The sequence below is a fragment of the Talpa occidentalis genome, unplaced genomic scaffold, assembly GCF_014898055.3.
Source record: "Talpa occidentalis isolate TD23 unplaced genomic scaffold, MPIMG_talOcc4v2.1 talOcc4.13, whole genome shotgun sequence".
Taxonomy (NCBI): Eukaryota; Metazoa; Chordata; class Mammalia; order Eulipotyphla; family Talpidae; genus Talpa; species Talpa occidentalis.
Genome location: NW_023601322.1, coordinates 37,476,921 through 37,500,840, shown reverse-complemented (window position 1 = coordinate 37,500,840; position 23,920 = coordinate 37,476,921). Strand labels below are relative to the sequence as shown.

Genomic DNA, 23,920 nt, shown 5'->3' with positions numbered 1-23,920 from the left:
AATTATTTCTTTTAATTTTAGACAAATACTACACAGGTCCATAGGGTACCAGAGAAGAAAGAAAAATATTTAAGCATATTGATTTTTTTCAAATAAAATTCAAAACTCCATGAAGATGTAAATTTAAGCTGATAAGTTTGAAGTCAAAGGGTAAAAAAAGGCAAACCATTTTTTATTTTTGTACTCCCTGTGGATAATAGATAAATTGTATTAAATTATTTTATTTTCAAAGGTATCATCAATATTCAAAAACCAGGATTGAGTCTGCAAGAAAATCTTACTCATATCTATTAAGAAACAAAAGTCAGTGTCAAAGATGTAGTAATTTCTATGAGTTAAAGCAAATATAACTTGTGGAAAGAATTTACTTTTAAAGTTCATAAAGAATCTTTATTTTTTTTACATTTAAAATTATCTTCTAAGAAATTTCCCTCAAAATTTGCCTTTCTATGTACTTGAACTTAATGCCTAATATTAAAAACTGAATTTGAATCCAAGTTTTCCATGGAAAGAGATCCTTTATGAGGTCTACTTATTCATCTCCACACCTCTGATCTCTTCTGATTCATATTTTGAAGTTTCTTCCAAGGAACCTAGCCTATGTCCTTTACAACATAGGCCACTGAGGTATTCCAAGTAAGATATCTTTATCTATATGATCTCATTGAGTGTTAAGGGTTCAGTTGCTGTTTCATTCTATGCCACGGCAAATCTTCCTGAATTAAATTTCCTACAGAGTTGTCAATAAACTGGGACATCTAAATTTTGTGTACTGACTGTCCAATGGACAATCCAATGAGGTATCTCACATTCATTATCTTCATTCTAAGACTTGTCTATTTCATTTTTAAAATTTTTTATTATTATTTTATTATTAAATTTTATAAATTTATTTAATTTATAAATAAATTTTATAAATAAAATTTATTAAATTTTATTTATTTTTTACATCATTTTTCATTTTCACACAATGTATGCATTTTCATCTTGGTTATAGTCCCCATACAATTCCCACCCCGCCCCCTTTGGTTTCATCTTACTCCCCCCCACCATAGTATGTCTCTGGTTTATAGTTGCTTGTGGATTTTGATTTTTACTTTATTATAATTAGTCTTTTTCCTGTTCTCTTATTTAGGTTTTCTAAATTCCTGCTATGAGTGAGACCATCCGTTTTTTTTTTTTTTTTTTTTCTTTTTATTTCTAGCTTATTTCGCTCAGCATGACCCCTTCCAGCTCCATTCAGGTTGCTGCAAATTGCATGGTTTTATCTTTATTGATTGCTGAGTAATATTTCATTGTGTATATGTACCACATCTTCTTGAAATGGCCAAAAGGCATATGAAAAAATGTTCAGTATCACTTATAATCAGGGAAATGCAAATCAAAACTACAATGAGGTACAATCTTACACCAGTGAGAATGGCACATATTAAAAAAACTAGCAACAACAAATGTTGGCGAGGATATGGAGAAACGGGAACTCTCCTGCACTGCTGGTGGGAGTGCAAACTGATCCAACCACTATGGAGAGCTGTGTGGAGATCCTCACTCTGCTAGAGATGGAGCTTCCATATGATCCAGCAATTCCACTCCTAGGTATTTCCCCAAAGGACACAGAAACATTAATTCAAAAGGACACCTGCACCCCTATGTTTATAGCAGCACTATTTACAATAGCTAAGCTAGGGCTTGTTTATTTCTGCCTGCAAACCTCTTTTTCACCTTACACAGCACCAGAATTCATTGAATTGGAAGATACTGAAAAACACAAACTATATTGATGCTATAATAAAGGTTTAAAAAATCACCAGAGCATGCACTAATTCTTTTTGAGTTAGGACAGAGAATTTGCTTCTATTACTCACAGCTGTATTATTTTGTTAGTTCCTAGTTTGAGGGGATTTGTGACTCATAGAGGTTCCTATTAACTTCCTATACTGACTGTTTCACATCACATCATTCAAGAAAGCAAAGGACTGGGAGTGGGGCAATAGGAGTTTAAATAATGTCTTTTATAAATTCAAAATTTTTGGAAGAAAATCAATATTTTGCTATGGCCTCAAATTAGGGCCTATCTTGCACATCAATTATTCCAACCATACACTGACTGTTTTCACTTTAGAAATTCCAAATTTACCCTCTGTCTCACTATTGTCAAAATGAGGGGCTGTGATTGGTAGATATTGGGGATATGTAGCTGCGGCGATGAAGGACAAGGGACACTGGGCATGCTGCAATGCCATTAAATTGAATCAGGTGCCTGGGCAGATCCAATCCTGAAGGTTGGTGATTTAATTAACAATCCCACCGTAAACCAAAAGAAATTGTGGGGGAGAGAAAAATTTTAGAATCCATTAAGAAATATTTTCTCGGGCCTCCCCAGTGGTGCAGCAGGTTGAGCGCAGCCCTTTTAAGCTGTCCACAGCCTCTGCAGCACCGGTTCGATTCCTGGCCGGCCAGGGAGATACCCACATGGCGTGGCAGACCTCTCCTGTCTCGACCAGTGCTCCCCTCAGCAGTGCTTTGGGTCATCTGCCTGTTCTACTCCTTGCTCTGTCTCTGGTGAATTCTCTCACCCTCCCGTGCCTCTGGCCTATACCCCAGTTCTTGTAGAAATGAAAATAAATCTTTAAAAAATTTTTCTCATATATATAAAATATTTTCTCATATATATGTGTGTGTATATTTACATATATATGTATATATAAGTATATATATATTTATATATATAAAACCCTAAAAGCAAGTTGAGAATGTTGATAGCTTTATTTTCTCTTTATGAGCACTGGTACCATTTACTAGAGATTTATTATAAATATCAAAAGGATACCACAGAGAGCAATTTTATCTAATAATTCATAAAAGTATCTTTTTGATTTTCTTAGAGCTCACTACATCTTGTATCAGAATTATTTCAATAAAAGTGATTTTATTTCCCAAATGACTATAAGCTCTCAAATTTCAAGGAGAGGACTCTCTGTCATACCTATCTTATATCCATTGTGGTACATAGTTATTTACACATGATAAATAAACGTGAATGATTCATGTCTGTTCATTGTGAAGTAAAATCTTTTGTTCCTCCCACTTTGTTTTCTACTTCTGTGGAGCACAACTATCTTCCTTTGATTATATCATAGAATCTATCCTTCCAGCCATTCTCTGTCAAAGGAATAGTTCATATCCTGGCAGTTTCATGTCTTATCTTCAGAACGTACTCCTCTTATTTTGGGCACTCAATTGCATGAAGCTAAACTACCTTGTCTGTATCATTCCTACCTCCATTGAGATATCTTACCGCATGTCCTTACTCCTAGCCATTTTTGATTTTGCTTCTCTCTTTCTCCCTATTTTCATTTTGGGTTTTGTCTTGTCTTATCCATCCCTTCCACCTGAGCTGCTTTTACTGAGGCGTGTCAGACCACCCTTCTCTTCGCTTCCAAATTGTTTCTAAAACCCCACCTGCTCCATAAAGCTTGTTAGCAATTACACCCACACAAAGCTGTGGGTGTTTATTATTCTTGTTTGTACTCTCCTACACTAAGTTTTTTAGGCTAAAGGTGTGTTTTCTTGATTTTTCCTATTATAAAACATGCTGTGCAGTGACAATGTACTTAACTGCACCAGTGGTAGGGTGCTTGGAAGCCCTTGATTTAACTTAAATTATTCGAATTTTTAAAATTCTTTCCCCATTCATCACCCAAAAATATGTTTAAAAATAAAAGAACAAAATTCACCCATATTTTTTATGTTCAAAGGTACTAGCACAAACTTTATAAATAGAGTATCACAGAGTTCTAGAATTGAAAGGGACAAATAAATTCACCTATTTCAATTTCCTAATCATAGTCAATAAGTGAGCTTCAGGGAGATGAAGCTTCCTGGCCCATGAGTCACCAAAAGTGACACAGCAAGCCTGGAACTCTGATCCACCACGAATGCGCCCACATTTATATGGTTAGGTGCACATTTACAAAAGGGAATTGCCAACTATGGACACATTAGTCCTCTGTTGTTGAAACTTCTAGATGAGAAGCACTAGCCTTTATTTTTTTTAAAACATTTATTTATTTATTTATACAAGCACTGGGTACAGTCAGAAGCGCGGGAGGGTGAGAGAATTCACCAGAGCCAGAGCGGGGAGCAGAACAGTCAGAAGGACTGAAGTACACTGCTGAGGGGTGCAGTGAGCGGCAGGAGAGGTCTGCGCGCCATGTGGGACCCTCGCCCAGAGGTCGGGGATCGAACCGGTGCTGTCGGGGATCGAACCGGTGCTGCCAGAGGCTGTGGGCAACTTCGCAACCTAGTGCTCAACCTCTGCACCACTGAGGAGGCCGGAGAATCGCTAGTCTTAAAACAGTAGTAGGCCACACAATCTATCACTTCTGAAACACCACCTCCCGTTATTAATTCTAATACTAAATAATACTTTTAGCATCACATTTACTGAATTATATTGAAGTATCTGTTCACATTATATCCTAAGGTCTCCTGTCATTTAAGGAACAATGTCATTTCTTCCTTCAGTTCCAAGGCCCAGAATATTGCCTGAGAGGGAGCACTTGTGAAGAAATGTTGCAGAAATGAGTTGATTTGGACTGTTTATAAGTATACCTAACAATCAGTGTTTTCCAAGAAATTTATTGGAGGGAACCAGGTGCTGGCACCTAATACCTAGTCTCTGTATCATATAACCAGGTAATTTCTTCTAATTCCCTTTATGTTATCCCAGAAAACTTCAAACAAAAATGTGAAAAACCTCTGCATAATCTTTATTGATAATATTTTATAAAGCTATATATTTTTCACATACAATTGCTGAAGAAGATAACCTAAGAAGATATAGGACCCTTTCAAACCAGACTTCTACTCCTTGAGTACAGAATACGAGGGGGAAAGTACTAAGAATAAGATAATGTCAAATCCAACATTTTTTATAAAATCTGGGCAAAGCAAGCACTGTAACTCTATTAGATGTTTTTTCAAAGTCCAGATGACAGATCTATTATTTTGTTGGAAGGCATTTCAGAATTTCACTGTTGAAAATCCTTATTAGACATTTGAGAGTATTCCTACTTCTAATTCAGACAACTCCTCAGATCTTTATGTGACTATGGTTCGCTATTTGAGAGTACATTGGCTTTTTAAAGTTTTAAGTCTCTATAGAGATATATGAAACATTATCTTTCTGGTTGCCTTTGAGTGCCCAGTGTGTGTGCACAATGTCTATCATGGGTTTGAAACTTATAGCTGTTGAATGAATGAAGTAGGTACAAAGTAATCTACATAGAACAACATGACTGTTTTGGAACAATTTAAATTTGGTATCACAAAATATGTTAATCCAAACCCAATTACACTGCTATAAGAACTTATCTTCCATAATACCATTTCAATTTTCCAGTCCTAGCTGTTAGCGATATTAAGCTGAGAAGGCTTTTTGCCAGTTTTTAAACTATCTTCTTTGTTCATTTAGTCCTACCTCCAACCCCTTCCCTTCTTTCCTTTCTTCTGTTCCTCTTCTTACTTAAAAAAAAAAAATCTTTATTAAACTGGCAGTCACTATTCAAAACTCAATTCTATATTTCTAGGCATTTCTTTATCAAAAGTTTTTTATTATGGTTGATTTTTGCTTCCCTGCTATAAGCCAAACATATAAATTTAAAATTCCCAAGATAACTCATAGAATTATCTTAAGATAAACATGTTAACATCAGACTTTGTCATGTTAGGCTTATGATGCCAGTCTGATTTCCAAGTCATCTCGTGTCTTTGCTTTGAAATATCTTCGAATCATTTACTTATTAGTAAATTTGAAACTGTAATTACTATTTAAAAAATAAATCAGAAGTTAGGCATCTAAATTACAAATCCTGTTCCAGAAAACCAAGCAAAAATTCCACTTTTTTACCTTCATAATATAAATATATTTGATCCATAAAGAACATTGTCAATGGGTTTAGGTAAACAAAAAACAGACCTCAAAAATTAACTGACTTTTCAAACTACACACTAGTTTCTTAAGTTTAGGAGAAAAAAGTCTTATTTGGTATTCACCTACTGTCCTTCATTTATAATTTCTAAATTTTCTTTAATGTTATTTTCCCAAGATATTTTTTGTTCCCTATTCATTATGATGTATTTCAATCCAATAATACTGTTCAGCATCTTTCTATTCCTTATTCGTTTTCCATCTATACACTCCTCTATTTACATATTTTTCTACCTCTTATATTCATTGTTGCTTGACACTATCTCTGACCTTTAAGCAAATAAAGAAATATTTTATATTTCTGGCATTTATATTCTCTTTGTCCCTTGGTTTTCATTGTTTCTACTAGATTAACATTTAATTATGCTTTTCTCTTCCATCAACTCTGTGGAAGAATAATGACTTATTTAGATGCATTTTGGCCATAACATCCATAGTCCTAGCACTAGATGAATTTAGACTATAATAAATTAATTGAAAAACAGCATGTATACAAATTATATGAATGTGTACAAATATAGAAGGATATATGTAGACTTATATATTGGTATTACATAATTATTGTACCATATACAACATTGTAGAGGGTGTCATGTTTTCCAAGGACTTTCATTTATACATATGTCACTTGTTATGCACAATAACCCTACAAAGCCAGCACAATAAAAATTATGACCATTTTAGCAATGGAGAAACTGAAGTTTAGGGAAAACTAGTTAAGATCACAGATGGTCCTGTCAATTGTTATAAAACTTTTATTTATTTATTTAGCTAAGTACCATTTTTCTTCTACTATGTGATGCTGCATGTGCTTTAATTCACCCCGATGCCCATAGTGGCAATCTCTGTGTAATGATACATTTTCAGACTTAGTAGAAGACTTACTTATGTCATGCGATGTTTAATTCAACAAAATATTTTTTTTGCCTTGAAATTGGAATTTTTACAGGATTTCACCTACTACTCAACCTCTTTCTGATGTGAATTCCATAGTGCATTGCATACTTATAAGGAGTCTTATGTTCTACTGGTATGGTTCTAAGAAATTGTATTACTAATACTCTGAGAAATATTTCCCTTTTGTTTCTTCTCCACCTCTTTTAATCACCAGGTTTCAATTATTTACAAATGTTTACTAAGAACCTATGATGTGTAAGGAACTCTTTGGAGAAATATGAAGACTACTTTCTATTTCTTATTTTCTACTTCATTTTAAAATAGCAGATGTATTAATTTTCTGCTCTGGATAAGCCTTACATTCTCAGGTTTGTAAAGAGGATGGGCATTGCCCAAGTGTAGTTATTTGAATATACATCTTTCTCCTCAGTATAGCCCCTTGAGGGTTTATATTTTGCTAAGAAAAAAGTGATATGTAACAATATATACGAAACAAAATAGAATGGAATATGCAGCATAATAAAAGTACTTCTAGAAGTGCCAAAGTAGTTCAGGGGCGACAGTAAATAATAATAACAGGGCAGGAGTTAGCTTTGCAGATACTTGTGTGAAAAGCAAACTGAAAAGAATTGCTAAAATAAAAGTCCTGAGGCAGGAGCACACCTGGCCTGCTTAAGAACAAGCAAGGGGCCAGGATGGCTGGAGCAAAGGGTGCTGGGTGAGGGATGGGGGCAGGGCATTTGCTTGTATTCATGTCTTGAGAATCCTTCTGGCTCTTCCTGGAAGTATAAACATGTGTCCTACACACTCATGCGTCAGAGATCCTGGGAGCAGGAGCAGATGTGAGAGCATTCACCTTGTCTGGTATCAACCTCCACCCAAGAACCTGAACTCTCAGTCAGTATTTGATTAGAATCTTATATCTAACCTGAACCTGAGTATCTCTGGGCCTCCTACTTTGTTTCTGCATCATTCTCAAACCAGCACAAAAAAAATGCAAAAAAATAAAGTAAAAATTAATGTTACAGGCTAACATTTCCCAAAGTGTAAGACATGTACCACCTTCACTGTGATGTGTGTGCATTGCACTTGCAAATTACACAGTGGAAAACGTCTCTCTGAGATACTAACATTGACCTTAATACCCCTATAAGACGGCAAGCGTACTTATAACAGTGAAAAACCAGGTTTCAGGCTCACATTTCTTTGCAATTTTCAAAACTTTTTTTTTGTATTAATTGTGTTAGTTTTATATCTGTTGTCTTTTCATGACGAGATATTGATTGTATACTTATGGTTTTGATCATTTTTGCTTTTTACATTAAATATTAAATTCTCATGGAGTATTTATAGCACAAGTAATATATAAGGAGCGACTATTAAACAAGAACCTTTGTGCCCAATTCAGCTTTCTTTATGGTCTTCTCAGGCAATCCATTATTCTCTGTCTAAAATTACATTTCCCATGTTACTAATATGTATTTCCATATATTTACTGATCACATTTCCTGTTTGTGACATGCCTGTTCATGTCAATTTCCCATTTCCTTATTTGGTGATTTATGTTTCCTTAATGATTTATAGCTGTTTCTTAACATTTTTAGGAAATGAATACTTTTTTCAGCTACATCTGTTATAGAAATGTTATATAGCTTTTATTTTTGTTCCCTTGCTTGATGGTAACTTTTGGTAAACAAAGGAATTTTGGTAAAATGCTATAATTTTTAATGCCTATAGCTTATCAATCACTTTTGATTTAAACACTCTAGGTCATATTTGAAAAATTGTTCCCTAACTGAATGTCGCAAAAATATTTTCTAGATTTTTTTCTGAAAGATTTATTTATCTTTATTTTACACATGTTTTATACATGTGAGTAGAAATTCAATTTCATATTTATTTTTTCCATATGGATAACGATTGGATTACTCACTACATTTTCTGGCAGATATGGAGAGATAGATCTATGTTATTTTTTTATATCATTTATATATGGTACTGTTTTTGGTGGGTTTCCAGCTTGATGTTTATATGCAAAAGCTATTTTGTTTTGTGAACTAGTAACACATCATTCCAGTTACTATAGATTCATTATAAATTGACTAGATACTAGGACAAATAATCTCCTGCTTGTTCTTTTTCTTTTCCTTCAAGATTATCTTTATTGGGGCCTCCCTGGTGGCGCAGGGGTTAGAAACAGCATTATCAAGCTATAGCCAGCCACTGCAGCACTTGATCCCCAGCAGGCCAGGGAGCTGACCCACATGGCACAGCAGACCTCTCCTGTCTAGCCCACTGCTCCCCTCAGCAGTGTATTTTAGTAGACCTGCCTGTTCTGCTTCCCAACTCTGTCTCTGGGGAATCCTCTCACCTCCCTCACAACTCTGGCTACACCCCAGTTCTGTATGCATAATAAAGCATAGGAGTCAAAAAAAAAAAAAAGAAATAAACCCTTTAAAAAAAATAAGATTATCGGGCTTCCCCTGGTGGCGCAGCGGTTGAGCGCTGGGTTGCGAAGCTGCCCGTAGCCTCTGCGGCGCTGGTTCAATCCCCGGCTGCTCCCCGGCCACCGGAGGAGGGTCCCACATGGCGCGCAGACCTCTCCTGCCGCCCGCTGCTCCCCTCAGCAGTGTACTTCGGTCCTTCTGCCTGTTCTTCTCCCCGCTCTGGCTCTGGTGAATTCTCTCACCCTCCCGCGCTTCTGACTGTACCCAGTGCTTGTATAAATAAATAAATAAATAAATCTTTAAAAAAAAAAACAAGATTATCGTTGCTATTTATCCCTGATCATTCAGTCTTCAATAAACATTTTTTTATTATAGTAACACTGAATTATGTTTCAGGGGTTCAACTCTGAAAACTGACTAGTGTATATATTATGTTAAGGTCACAACAAAGAATCCATATATGTCCTTCTGTTAACTAATCTGCTAATCAAATACAAGAAATTTAAAAATGTATTTTAAAATCCCTTGAAATTTTCATAATAGCTATGCCTCTATAGATAAAGCCAGAGATAACTAACAACTTTACAATGTTGATTATTTCCATCCCTTAACAAGTTCTAGGAAGTCATTTATTTGGATCTTCTTTAACATCTTCCAATAATATTTTGCTTTCTCCATAAGTGTTTAACACATTTATAAAATTTATTTTTCAGTACTTAATTTTTGGTGCCTATTATAAATGGGATTTTTTTTACAATCTTTTTTTTAAGATTTATTTATTTATACAATTACTGGGGTATAGGCCAGAGGCACCGGAGGGTGAGATAATTCACCAGAGACAGAGCAGGTTGCAGAACAGACAGACCGACAGAAGACACTGCCAAGGGGAGCAGTGGTCGAGGCAGGAGAGGTCTGCCTTGCCATGTGGGTTGCTCCCTGGCCAGCGGGAAATTGAACCCGCACTTCAGAGGCTGCAGACAGCTTCATAGCATGGTGCTCAACCTGCTGCACCACTGGTAAGGCCCTAAATGGATTATTTTTAAACTTATATTTTCTAACAATTTTGCTGGTGAATAGAAATGCAATAGACATATACAAGTTGATTTGGTGCCCAACAACACTGTAACATTTCAGCTACTATAATAATTTGTCTTTAGATTCTTTGAGTGTTGTTTTATATAGAGACATGAACTCCATATAACACTTTGCTTCATTTCAATTTTAATGTTATTTATTTTTCATACTTAAATTTATTTTTATTTTATCTTATATGGTGGGTTAGATCACCCAGCAGACCTTTTTAGGGTTTTTATTATAAAATAATTGCATTAAAATTTCCCCACTTACTCTGATGTTTGCTGAAGATATTTAAATTGTCTTTATTAGGGTAAGGATTCTTTCTTAATCATGAAATTATGTTGAATTTATTTTTGCTGCAAGTCTTGAGATAAAGATGCATTTTAAACTTTTACTGTGGTAAATTTAATTAATTGATTTCCTAAGATTGAATCTGCCTTGCATTCTTGTGACAAAACCATTTTATTAAAAGCTATAAAATCTTTTTGACCACACTTCAATTTGTTAATATTTTGTTTAAATATTTTTATATGTAAAATCAGGAATAAAATTGCTCTAAATTTTTCTTTTACTATCTTTATCTGGTTTTGATAATCAGGATTATACTGAATTCATTAAATGAATTGGAGTGCTCCTTCTTTTTATGTTTTTCTGGCAACGCATTGGAATTATGTGTATGTTTTGGTATTTTGCTTGTGGGAAGGCTTCAACAATTTATTAAATTTTTTAAATGTGTATGGAATCATTCTACTTTTCTCTTTTTTTCTTCAGCCAGTTTTGGTAACATACTATTCTAAGACTGATTCCACATGATTAAAATGATCCAGCTATTAATATAAACTTATTCATAATATTCTCTAACTTTTTTTTAACCTTATGTATTTTAGTCTGTGTAGCTTGGTATTTGTTTATAAAATTCTAATTGAAAAATTACATTTTCAATTAAATTAAATTACTGTCATAGTTTTAACTTTATGGCTTTATAAAGATTGCTTTATAAAGACACACACACACAGACACACACACACACACATACACATGCACACACCGGTGAAGAAACTACTACATAATCAAGATATGGGGCATTCTAGCACCCAGAGGATAACTTTTGCACTTCTCAGTTGACATTATCTCAGAGGTTACTATTCTGAGTCTAATCATCACAATTAGTTTTGCCTATTTTTAACTTGATATGAATGGAGTCAGGTAGTAATATGTCTTGTGTTTCATTTTTTCAACTTTATGTATTTGAGTTATCCTGGTTGCTGTAAAGCAGAAGTTTGTTCTTCTTTATTGCTGGGTAGTACTTCATTGTATGAATGGAGTGAATTCATAACATTATATGAATGTTTCTATTTATTCTATTTTAACAAACATTTTGATTGGTCCCAGCTTCAAGTTTATATGCAAAAGCTACTATTAATAGTCTTGTTTATAACTTGTAAACACAGGCACTCATTTCTCCTGAATACAGAGTTCGGAGTAGAATTAGTGGATCACAAAATAGGCTCACATTTACCTTTAGTATATACTACCCAATAGTTTTTCATAATATACAAAATTATACTTCTACTACTAAGGTAAGAGAGTTCTTGTTGCTCTTCATTCTTTCACACACAAAAGAATGCTTGCATTCATTTTTATTTCAGTCATTCTGTTTTGTGTTGCATTCTCCTACAATAAATTTAACTTCCAAACATACTAAATTATGACACCTTTTTGTTATTAACATTGATTTTAGTTTGATTAATCTCACCAAAAATCTGTACATTGCTTTTTTGTTTTTTAAAAAACTACTTTATCCATTTTTGACCTCCTTGTTATCTGCTTTCTATTTCATCAATTTTTGTAATCAGTTGTAAGTATTGTTAATTTCTATTTTTATACCCTCTTTGGTACACATGTGATTTTAATTTAATTTTAAAATGCATGTCATTTAAAATTATATTTTTAAATTTATGATGCATTTGCATTATAGTCAGAGAATGTGATTTGTGTGATCCTAAACTTATAAATTTGCTGAGATTTGCTTTATAATAGAAAGAGAGTGAGTAGAGACTAGTTTACAATGTCAAGACTTGGCCTGGAGGGAGGAAGCAGAAGGAAATAGAAGAGAAAACACAGCACCTACAGAGTAAGTGCCCCAAAGGATAAAGGCATTGGGAAGACAAAAACAAAGTTTAAGGAAAAAGATGGGAAACTGATGAAAACTATAGGAAAAAATTACGATTTGATTAAAGGGTAGCAGAATATTCAACTGGTAATGTCAAAAGCATAGCTGAAAATCTAAGACTGGGACTGAACAGAGAATTTGAAAATTGAAATTTGATATTTTAGTTATTTGTGTGAGATAATAATTAGGTAATAGGAAATATGAGGGTGAGGGGAAAGAAAGATTAAGAATCAAACCTTTAGAAAATGCACATTTTATGGAAACCAGCTATTTAGGCTTTTCTTAAGCTCTTGGCAAGATTCTCACAGTGAGGCTGTTAATTTTCTAGGAATACATAGTACATTGAATAGAAAACTGCATCTATATTATGTGGTAAGGTGAACAATACCATAATGGATCTAGAATGTAGTTTTATATTTTTGCTCATTACTCAAAGTCATCTTGAATGTGTATACACACACACACATATAGACACACACACACACATATATATACACATACACACACACACATTTATACACTAATCTCTACCTCAACACAATTTTAGCCAAAATGTGAAATGTTCCTCCTGGATAGAATTCTACCACAACATAGGATGATCCCAAACTCTTTTGGCATAGTACTCAAAGGACATTATAAGCAATTCAAGATTCACAGTTGTATTAAAAAAAATCTATTTTGAATATCATATGTTCTAAAAAGACATTGTAACCATATGGAAAGCATCAGTAAAAAATCCAGAGCTAGAAGTAAGAAAGGAAGAAAATCTAAAAACAGTAATGGCAGCAATTTCAATGTCTAGGTCAATGATCAATAGTATGTAAGCATGGGACTAGGGACAAAGAGTGAGTATGAGGCAGCTACTTCCTGTTCCACACCCTGATATTTATGCCAGGGGTCATTAATTCCCTATTCTAGTACATTGTAGTTGCCAAACAAATATTGAACACAACAACAATAAATCTGAAAGCAGATTGAGCTTGGCAAAGCAACTCAGTCTATTTCAAGAATATTTTGAATCTTACAGATTTATTTGGTCATACAAATTTCTTCTTAATTTAAAAATGTTTATTTAAAGGGAGCTCAACTCACTTTGTTCTTTTAACTTTGCAAAACTTAGTATTAAAAATTTGAAATATAAAAACATTAAAGTTTCTTTTTTAAACCTTTATGGAAATTTTTATTATACAATACAGAACTCTGGAACTTGAGTTGGTTTTGATTGTCACTGTGTACATTTCCATTTTCAGTACAAGAACCATGATAAATAATGTTGATGTTAAGATGCTTTACTTTCATATTGAAGATGGTTTTCAAACTATTAGAAACTGGAACCTTTTACTTTACTTGAATATTTTTTGATAAAACCTAATTTGAAAGCATCTAAGTACTTTTGGGTAGCCTGACCTATATCCTTATGTATTATTTACCAGATATACCTTCAAATATTATTTTGAAGTACTTACACTGTGTTCATTTATTCAACTAATATTTACCTAGCCCTTCTATAAGCTGTTGGGTGTTCACAGGTAAGAAAGAGGATGGAGGAAATAAATAAATAAATAAATTATGACAATTTTAAAAGATCTGTTTCAGAAAGATTTTTCTGGCAATCTATCTCAATAGATGGATTTGAAAGTGATAACACTAAAGATATAAGGAATAATTAGGAGGCTACTATGGTAATTTTAGTGAAAGATCATCAGAAATTGAACTTAAAATTTGGTGAGGAAATGGGGCCTCCCCGGTGGCGCAGCAGTTGAGCACTGGGCTGCGAAGCTGCCGCAGAATCTGCAGTGCTGGTTCGATCCCCGCCACCGGCGAGGGTCCCACATGGCGCGCAGACCTCTCCTGCCACGCTCGCTGCACCCTTCAGCAGTGCACTTCGCCAGTCTGTCTGTTCTGCTCCCTGCTCTGGCTCTGGGATTCTCTCACCCTTCTGAGCTTCTGACTGTGCCCTGTGCTTGTATAAATAAATAAATAAATCTTTAAAAAAAAAAATTGGTGAGGAAATGGAAAGGAAGGTAGGTGAGAGAGAGAGAGAGACAGATCATGGATATCATGATGGCTTCATGACCAGCTGAATTGATGTGGAGAAAAAGAAGAGACTAAGAAGATCAATTAATCCAAAGTGAAAGAGAAAAAAAAAGAGAAAAAGCAAGTTGGGAGAAAAGATGATGAGTACAATTTTGGACCCACCAAGTCTAAAGCTCATGGGAACATATGAGTGTGCATCTCTGGCACAGAGTGGTGTGCATGAGTTTGAAGCTCACTAGAGAAGCTGGAGTTTTTAAATTCAGCTTCACTGAGTTGTAATTCACATTACAAATTTACTAATTTACATCTGATGAGTATTGATAAATGTATACCATCATGTAACCAATATCATAATCATGGTAAAGAATATTTCAATTAGCCCCAAAAGTTCTCTCCTATCTTTTGGAGTCACCACTTGAGGACTTATCAGTAAAGATGGCAGTTAAAGTCAGGGGAGTAGATGCGATGATGGGGTGGAGCATGTGGAGTAAGAGCAGCAATGGGGATGCTAACTTATGGGGTGTAGACAGAAAAAGGGTAGGGCTGTGGAACAAAGAGAAATGAAGGGAATCAGGCGAGAAAAGAGTAAACAGGATTTAGTGACAGCATTAAGTAAAAGTTCTCCTTTTATAAAGTTCATTACATTGGTCAATTGGATGAACACAGAACTTAGGAGAAGTCAGTTGAAGTAAAGTGGTAAAGCAGAAAGTGCCTTGCAGTGGGTGAAGGAAATGAATGGCAAGAGAAAATAAGACAGCAATATTGAGAGGATTTTATGGAAAGGATGAGGATGAGACTGCAGCTAGAGGAAAGTACCAGTGGAAATATGAAAAGAGAATCTTGAACATGGAGTTAGAAACCTTAATTCTCCAGGCTTCTTGCCTACCGCTCATTAGGTTTGTGATCTTAAACAGATCTCAATTAATCGGGTCTGTTACATTGTCTGTAAAATAAAGGAGCTTAGTCAGTTGATCTCCATTGCCCCTTCTAGTTGTGATTTGTGGCACTGTATGTACATCTAGCAGCATGGAGATAATTGGCAAGCCTTGCAAGGACAATTTTAATGGACTGGTGGGAATGTTGTGAATTGAAAATGTAAATAAATCATCTCTGGGAGGAAGCTGATCATCAAGGGTCCTGGACACTGGAAACAGAAGGACCCAGGCTTCCAAAATCATCTTGAGACAATATTTTGAGGTCCAGATGGTGCAGCACCTGACTAAGCCAAGCCAGTGTCAACGAACTCCAGAAGAAGAACTAACATTTATTCAACACATAGTAAATGTCAGGGCTCTGCAAGGTGCATAATATGTAGAAAAAGTTAGATGGCCAGTGTTCTTCCTGGTTTACATTATCTCTACCATTTATGGAATCATTGCAGGTTATGGACAAATTCATATCGTATTCAATCTTTGAGGAGCAAAAGGAAATGAATAGGTTGACCTAAGTATTTTATTCAACACAAAGTCTAAATAGCAAATTTAGATTAATAATCACAAGGTTTTTGCATAAAGAAAGCATTTTCACAGATTGAGAAAGCAATGCACAGAAAAATTGGGATTCAAATTCATATTTATGGGCCTCCCAGGTGGCACAGGGGGTTAGGACACAGCACTATGAAACTATTCACAGCCACTGAGGCACAAGTTTGATCCTCCGCCAGGGAGATACCCACATGGCACAGCAGATCTCTCCTGTCTCGCCCACTGCTCCCTTCAGCAGTGTATTTTGGTAGATCTTCCTGTTCTGCTCCCTACTCTGTCTCTGGTAGATCCTCTTACCCCCCACACCTCTGTCCTATATCCCAGCTCTGGTATGCATAAATAAATATATCTTTAAAAAAAAACCAACAAATTCATATTTAGTCTTCAATTTCAAATTTCTCCACTACAAAATAATCACTTACTACCATGATACTTTAGGTATCACAAGTCTTCATCATCTATTCCTTGGTTTGTATGGGTTTATATTGCCCTTATCTGTTCCTGGGTTATATGTAAGTCTTTTTTAAATAGGTAAGTTAGTCTTGAACAAATAACATGCTTTCAGTTTTGAAAGTATATTCATTCCACAGTCTACCTATAACCTAATCATGGTCCAGAACAATTAATCTTGTTTTTGACAGTATGTATGTACTAATTACTATTATCTCTCACAGTCTCTTCTCTTCTAAAGTCTCAGTGTTCAACAAAAGGAAGAGATGAAAATACCACCTACATTGCTAAGACCTTCAATTACTACCTAAGACACATAAGGAAATAGATATACATGTCATATTTCTTTTTGTGATAAAATTTATTCCCACAAAGGCATACCTGTCTTTAGCAAAGACTTACATAATAACTTCTCTTCTATCTACACTGCTGAAAAATTTACACAATATTTATATTGACATGCCACAGAAGTTTAGCTTGGTTAAAAAGAATGTGAACAAGTTATTATTTATTGTGTCTTCTTTCTTGTTGACTCATTATTGTTAGTCTCTTTTTATAAAACTCTACATATATTTAGATAATTATCTATATATATCAGGTCCAAGTAATATGGTCTATGTACATTTTTAATTAGAGCATATCAGGTAAGAAGCAGGTACATAAAATTCTATGACTTAAATAGTGTAACAAAAAAATGCTAAATCAGTGATCTTTTGAGGCACAATTGAATCTTAATATCTAGTCAATTAAAGGCACTGCTCCAAGTTCTTATTAATCAGGTTTAATAAAGAGGTACCCTTCTAGATAGTCATTTTTAACCTTTAGTAGCTAGATGCTGGGAAAAAAAAACTATTGTAAGAATTAAAAAGTATTGTAACATCACTTCATATGGTAATCTATGTAAGAAAAAGATGTAATTAAACTTTACAATTACCATTAAGAGTTTGGGCATAATTAAAGAGTTGGCCATCCCTTGGGATAAATTCTCCTAAACAACTCTAACCCAATTAACCTGTGAATTTTGTATGTATGTTCTTCATTTTGAAAATATTTCACCTCACAGTGGTATCATAACATATGGCAATTTAAAAAATAAAATAAACCATAAACACATAAGAAGAAACCAGCACATATCTTTCCATTAATAATCTATTAAAAAAACACAAGTTTGGTTTTGCCTGATTTTAAATCAAAACGTACTACCAACAATCATACACACAGTCATTTTAAGTAAACTTTACACACTATTTAAGATAAACATGAATATGCAAACTCCTCTCTCTCTCTTTCTACATACATATATGCATACATACATATGTTAAGCAAGGCAAAATTTAAAATAGGAGAGAAGAGTAATTTTCTGTATGATTTAACTCTCATTCAAAGCATTTTAAAAATAAGACATTTGGGGGACAATTGGAGAAATCTGAATATGGCTTTTGACTTGATGATATTACAGATTTACTTATTCTTCAGCTGGTTCAGTTAACCGCCTTAGCTAATGATATGGCTAAGTAGGAAAATGCTCCTGTTCTTAGGAGGTATCATGACATCTACGACTTCCTTTCATGTGGCTCAGGTTGCAAAGAAACAGAGAGAAAATGTGACAAAATGTTTGTATCTGCTAAATCTGTGTAGTAGTACACACATATCCTTTGTGTTATTCCTTTAACTTTTATTTTCATAAGTTTAAGTATTTTGAAATTAAAAAAAACTGGGAAAATAATTCATTTCATATGATTATAATTACCAATACATAATCCAAACGAAAATATTTTATACAACACATGAGCCATGAGCCATTATCAAAACTATGTTCTTCCAGCTGTCCTATTCAGTTTGCAAGGATTTCATTTAATGAGAGAAAGGTGCAGATTTACTTGGGGAGCAAAAAAAGGAAAAGCAGCTTCAAAGTTTGGGAGTCTGCCTGTCATACAGATGCCACATTTCAGGAGAATGGGATCTGGGTTCCTTTTTCAGCTCTTCCCTACCAGGGACTGATGGCTATCTGCAGGGAGATGCAGGGGGGCTTCCTAGAGGGTGTGAGTGCAGAGACAAGATAAGGAAAATGCGATGACCCCAAACTGAAGGGAGATGTATCTCCCTGGGGTTTTCACTTGGATGGATCTCCAGATATGGGCAGATAGGTAGGTAGAAAACACTATTAGAAACCAGGTGATAAAGCATAACGAAATTTTAATAAAATGAATCATCTCTGCTCAGCTCCAAGGAATGAAGACTTATAAAACTATCTCATTTTTGAAAGAACTCATTTCTTGTACTCCTTGTGGCAAGGAAAACATAAAACTTCTACTAAGGAGGAAAAAAAAAAAAAAACACTGTAATTTTGATAACCAAAGCCAGAGTGGGAAGACTCAGGGACAGTGCCTGTAAAAAGGATGTTGGGCATGTGGTGCTTAATAAACAAGGGCTTTTAAAAAATCCTGTTGCGAGAAAATCTTTTCCTCACTACCCAGAAGACAAAGGAAAACAGTGAGTGTTGACAACATGATATTAAAATGCCACCCCAACCCAATTTGTTATCCATAAATATATATATTCGTTTTAATTTACTCTAAGCCAGCATGTTGGCTCATAGTATCTTACTTTTATGTCATTATCTCTCTGCCATACACACAAGTCATAGCTGGGGATTTCAACTTGCGGTGGAGCTATGCAGAGATTCCAGATCTCAGTGGTGTTGGCATAAGCACTGGTCTCTTCAGTCATAGAGAAGACAATATCCTAGGGAGACTGGAATTAGTCCTATTTTGCACCATTCAAGCCAAAATGCTGCTTATCAAGAAGCAAGTAATTGCTAGCTAATGGCTATGGGGGGAAAAAAAAAAAACATTGCATTTCGATCTAAGCATCTCTTGGCACACGACGATAAATAAAGCTGAGGAAAAGTGTAAACATAAAGTGGGACAGTTTCTTGAGGAGGTTAAATAGCAAACATTAAAAAGGCAAGTTACCTCATCCGACTGGGAGGGACTGATTCTGGGCATTGGCGATACTTGTGGAGTTTTCAACTGTGTGCTGTTGCTATCTGGCACGAGCTCTCGGTGGACTGTTTGGATGTGGTTCTGAAGTTCACTTTCAGACTCAAACTTAACATTGCAGCTAGAGCAGCGAGTCTTCAGTCCCCCTGCCTTGCCTTTACCCTCCATGGCACTCAGATTCTCATTCTGGCCCAAGCCTGGTCTATTCGTGCCGGGAGGGGCATTGATGCCTGGGCTCCCACTCTTACTGAGATTCACGCAGCCAGCACACAGACCATATGGCAGGCCATTAATGTCAAGTTTCACCAGATCTTGCTTGGAACGGAATTCTTTGAGGCAAGATGCACACTTGTACAGTTTTTGGACGTGCTGGCCACGCCCCGTGGTCTGGACTGCAGACCCATTCCCTGTCTTTTGCATGTGGAATGTCCCATGGATTTTGAGTTCCAAGGTGGAGGTCACTGTCTGCATGCAGACTACACAGCGAAATCCCGTCAGGGAATTCCTCAAGTCGGGATGCATTTGGCAATGCTCTAAGAACTCTTCTTCACTCTGGAGAGGCATCTTGCAAATCCGGCAGTTTCCGGTATCGAGACTCTTACTATGTGTGACTTTGTGTTCAGTAAGAGTTAAAAGGGAGGGAAAGCGCTCTCCACAAATAGGGCACATGTAGTGTTTGACGGGGCCCAGGTGGGTCTGCATGTGTTCACGGAGGCCATTTTCAGAGAAGAAGGTTCGAGAGCACACATTACACTTGTAATTCCCTTTAATGAGCTCGGCTTTTTTCTTCACGATGGCACTCTCTCCAGGTCTGATGTTGTGGTCTCGGAGCTGGTGGTTCTGCAAAAGAGTCTCCATAGTGTAGGCTGCCCCACAAATGTCACACCCGTACATGGGCTCTGAGGTGTCCACGTCTTCTTCACTCCCGTCGTGACTGTTGTGAGACTCCTGGCTGTTGGTCAGCAAGGTCTGCAGCTCCACTTCCTCCTTCTGCACCTGCTCAGAAGCCCCATTCGTTCCACAGTTGGGAGTCTTGGTTTCAAACACACAGTGCTTTTCCCGCAAGTGTTTCTCCAGCAGGATGATGGCGTGGAAGGCTTTGCTGCAGAACTTGCAGTTGTACTTCTTACTATGAGTGGTGATGTGGCACTGAAGCTCCACCTCGGTGCCAAAAGACTCACCACAGAAAATGCACTTGTGCACTTTCCCTTGGTTCTCCAGGTGGTTGTGCTTCACATGCAGCTGCAAGTCGGTCTCGTTGCGGAAGTCCCAGTTGCAGGACGTGCACCTGTAGACTTTCTTTTCATTACTGTGCTTCACCGCCAAGTGGAGCTGAATGGAGACCTTGGAGTCAAAAACTTCTTGGCAGAGGGTGCAGCGGAAGAAGACAAAGGTGTGCATGTCCAACAGGTGTTTCTGGAGGTCATCCACTGATGTAAACTGCTTATCACAACTCTCGCAGATGTAATACGTTGAGGTGATCATGAAGTGAATGGTGACGTGCTTCAGCAAGGACTCTTGGTTGGGGAATTCCTTGTTGCACTGAGGACAGGTCAATTTCGGAAGCACAGTGTCGAGATGAGTTTTTAGGTGAGTCTGAAAGCTGTCTAGGGACGTGTACTTAGCACCACACTGATTACAGATATACTCTCCGGCGGGACGGGCAGGCGCACCTCCCACCGCCTGCATCATCTTAAGAGAGGTCTGCTCAATAGCCACAGGAGAGAGGGGGCTCAGGGCCCTGGATTTCTTCCCATTGTGAATATAATTCAGGGCCAGAGGAATGTTTTTATGATTCTCTTTGATATGCTTATTCAATTTAAGAACACTATTGAAAATCGGGGAATTCGTACAATAGGAACAAGAATAGACTTCTACTACTGGTTCTTTTGGAGTCCCAAGCACTGGAGACCCAAATCGGGAGCCACTGAGGTCACAATGGACCTGTCTAATATGCTCTTCCAGAGAAGAGTCAGTGAGAAACCCCATGTAGCAATGGGGACAAAAGAATGCATTGCTATCCTTAGCTGCAGGGTTGGCAAATCCGTGAGAACATCGGATGTGTTCCTGAAGGGTGTTGAGGTCGTTGACAACTTCAGAGCAGAAGTTGCACTGGTAGACTATGGCAGGCATGGCAGAAACAATCAGACCTGGGTCCTGAGCTTCATGCACTTGCTTAAGATGTTCATTTAGGTTATAGAGTGAGGGCAATACTTCCAAGCAATACTGACAAATATGGGCCTGCTCTGGCTTATCTAAATGCATAGTTTTCAGGTGAATCTGTAGAACTGCCAGACTCGAAAATAATTGCTTGTTGCAGTAAATACAACTGTAGGTGACTTTTGCTTGTTTACTAGAGGGAACGGCCATGTCAGGGGTTTGCTGAGCAGCCCGCTTCCTCCCTCGACTCTTTGGGATGGGTGGAGCAGCTTCCACCATGGTTGAGCTGTCCACTGAGAGGTTGGAATCCGGAGTCGTGCTGGACACGGAGGTGTAGCCCACTGTGACCAGAGAAGGGCTGTTGCTGTGATTGCACGACTCCGGTTGCTGGTGACTATCCATGTGACTGTACAGCTCCTCCACCGTGTGGAAACTCTCGGAACAAATGCTGCAAGAGTTCTTCTTCTCCCCACTGTGCATCTGCTCCATATGGTTCATGAGGGAGGTCTCCTCTACAAAGAACTCATGGCAGTAGACACACTGGAGGGCTGCCCGGTCCTCGTTTGGGGAGCATTCGGGGTGGCACTCCGCAATGTGCTTCTGGAGGTCCTCTGGGAAGTCAAAGCCTTCCTCGCACTGGCTGCATTTCTGAGTGTCCTTCATCTTCCAGTCCTCCATCCTGGAACCAGACTGGGACCCGTCCTTGTTCCTCTCGTGAACCTGCATGTGCCCATGTAAGGAACTAGAAGACAGGAACCCACGGCGACAAATGGCACATTTATATGGCTTGTTGGACGTGTGAGTCTTTAAGTGGATCTTCAAGTGATCACTTCTGGAGAATGCAGCATCACATTCACTGCAGTGGTACTTCTTGTCCCCTGTGTGGAGTTTGATATGGCGGTCTCGACTCCGCTTGTGTTTGAACAGCCTACTGCAATAGGTGCATTTGAAAGGCAGCTTGTCGCTGTGGCTTTGCTCATGATGCTTTAGGTAGCTGAGGCGGCTAAAGGACTTGTCACAGAATTGGCATGGGTATGGAAGTCCAGGGCCACCCTCTTCCTCTCCAAAATCGCAACCTTCTCCATGGCTGGGGGAAGTCTGGTCCTTGCTAGAAGGTGAGGAGGCTGGCCATGAGCAAGTGGGATCATCTTCAACATCCACTCCATCTGCAAAGAGAAGAAATGGACGTTTCATTTTGTTTTTTGATTCAGTTTACTGGGCCATTAACAAGTACACATAGGGGCCTTCCTGGTGGCTCAAGGGCTTAAGCACCACTCTCTGCAGCAATCCACAGCCTTTGCAGCATGAGCTTGATTCCTGGCTGGCCAGGGAGCAACCCACATGCTGCAGCAGACCTCTCTTGTCTCGCCCAATGTTACCTTCAGCAGTGTATTTTGGTCAGTCTGCCTGTTCTATCCCCCACTCTGCCTCTCGTGAATCCTCTCACCCCCCCACACTTCTGGCCTGTACCCCAGTTCTTGTATGCATAAATAAAAAAAAACAAGTTGGGCCATCTGGAACCATGCAGGCAAAAATATGGGATGGGGGAGAATGTGAGTGGAAAAATTTCAAACCCAAGTCCAAAGCTTTTATTCTACATTTACTTTATACTGGGCTGTAAAATATATATAAAAAAAAGATATTAAATAGTTCTATGTCTAAATTAGCCTTTTATTACTTTTTATCATTCTTCCTTAGAAGGAAGGTATATATTACACATTGACAATTTTATTAAAATGCAGATTTTAATATATTTAATGTTTCTTTTGTATTCATTGTAAAATGATTTGCATATTATGTGAGCATCTGAAGAACCAAATGAAAAGAGGAAATATTACAGAAATGATTTAAAATTAATGCAGTCAACCCAGATGTCTAATATTTAATAAAAAATTCCCTCTGCATTTTGCTTGTTTTTATATAAAAAGGCAATTCTGAAGGACCAAAATCTTTTATGGGGTTCTTATTGATACAGACCTTATTGCTTTCAGCAAAAAAATATTAAAAAGTAAGCACATGAAAGAAGACAGAAAACACAATAATAATTATGTCTTGTGTAATGAAAGACAACTAGGATTTCTTCAATAACTGAAAGATTCGAATACCATAGGCCAGGAAATAGATTATTAAATGTTAGAAGGGTACAGCTAGATATTACATGTAGCTAGGATCAGCCAGGATCAAGAAAAAATGAGAGTTTC

At 36.9% G+C, this 23,920-nt stretch overlaps 1 protein-coding gene across 8 annotated transcripts in view; it reads right to left on the bottom strand.

The window, feature by feature from the left end:
* Positions 1–23,920, bottom strand: part of ZNF521 (zinc finger protein 521) — a 272,397-nt gene that overhangs the window by 133,836 nt on the left and 114,641 nt on the right. For 7 of the 8 annotated variants that reach the window (XM_054694125.1, XM_054694127.1, XM_054694126.1 and 4 more), the window contains one exon: positions 19,533–22,885. In XM_054694125.1, coding sequence (XP_054550100.1) covers positions 19,533–22,885 — 3,353 coding nt within the window. Of the gene's footprint in view, positions 1–18,901; positions 19,303–19,532; positions 22,886–23,920 lie in introns of those variants that run through there. The other variant, XM_037508716.2, reaches the window with a different exon arrangement.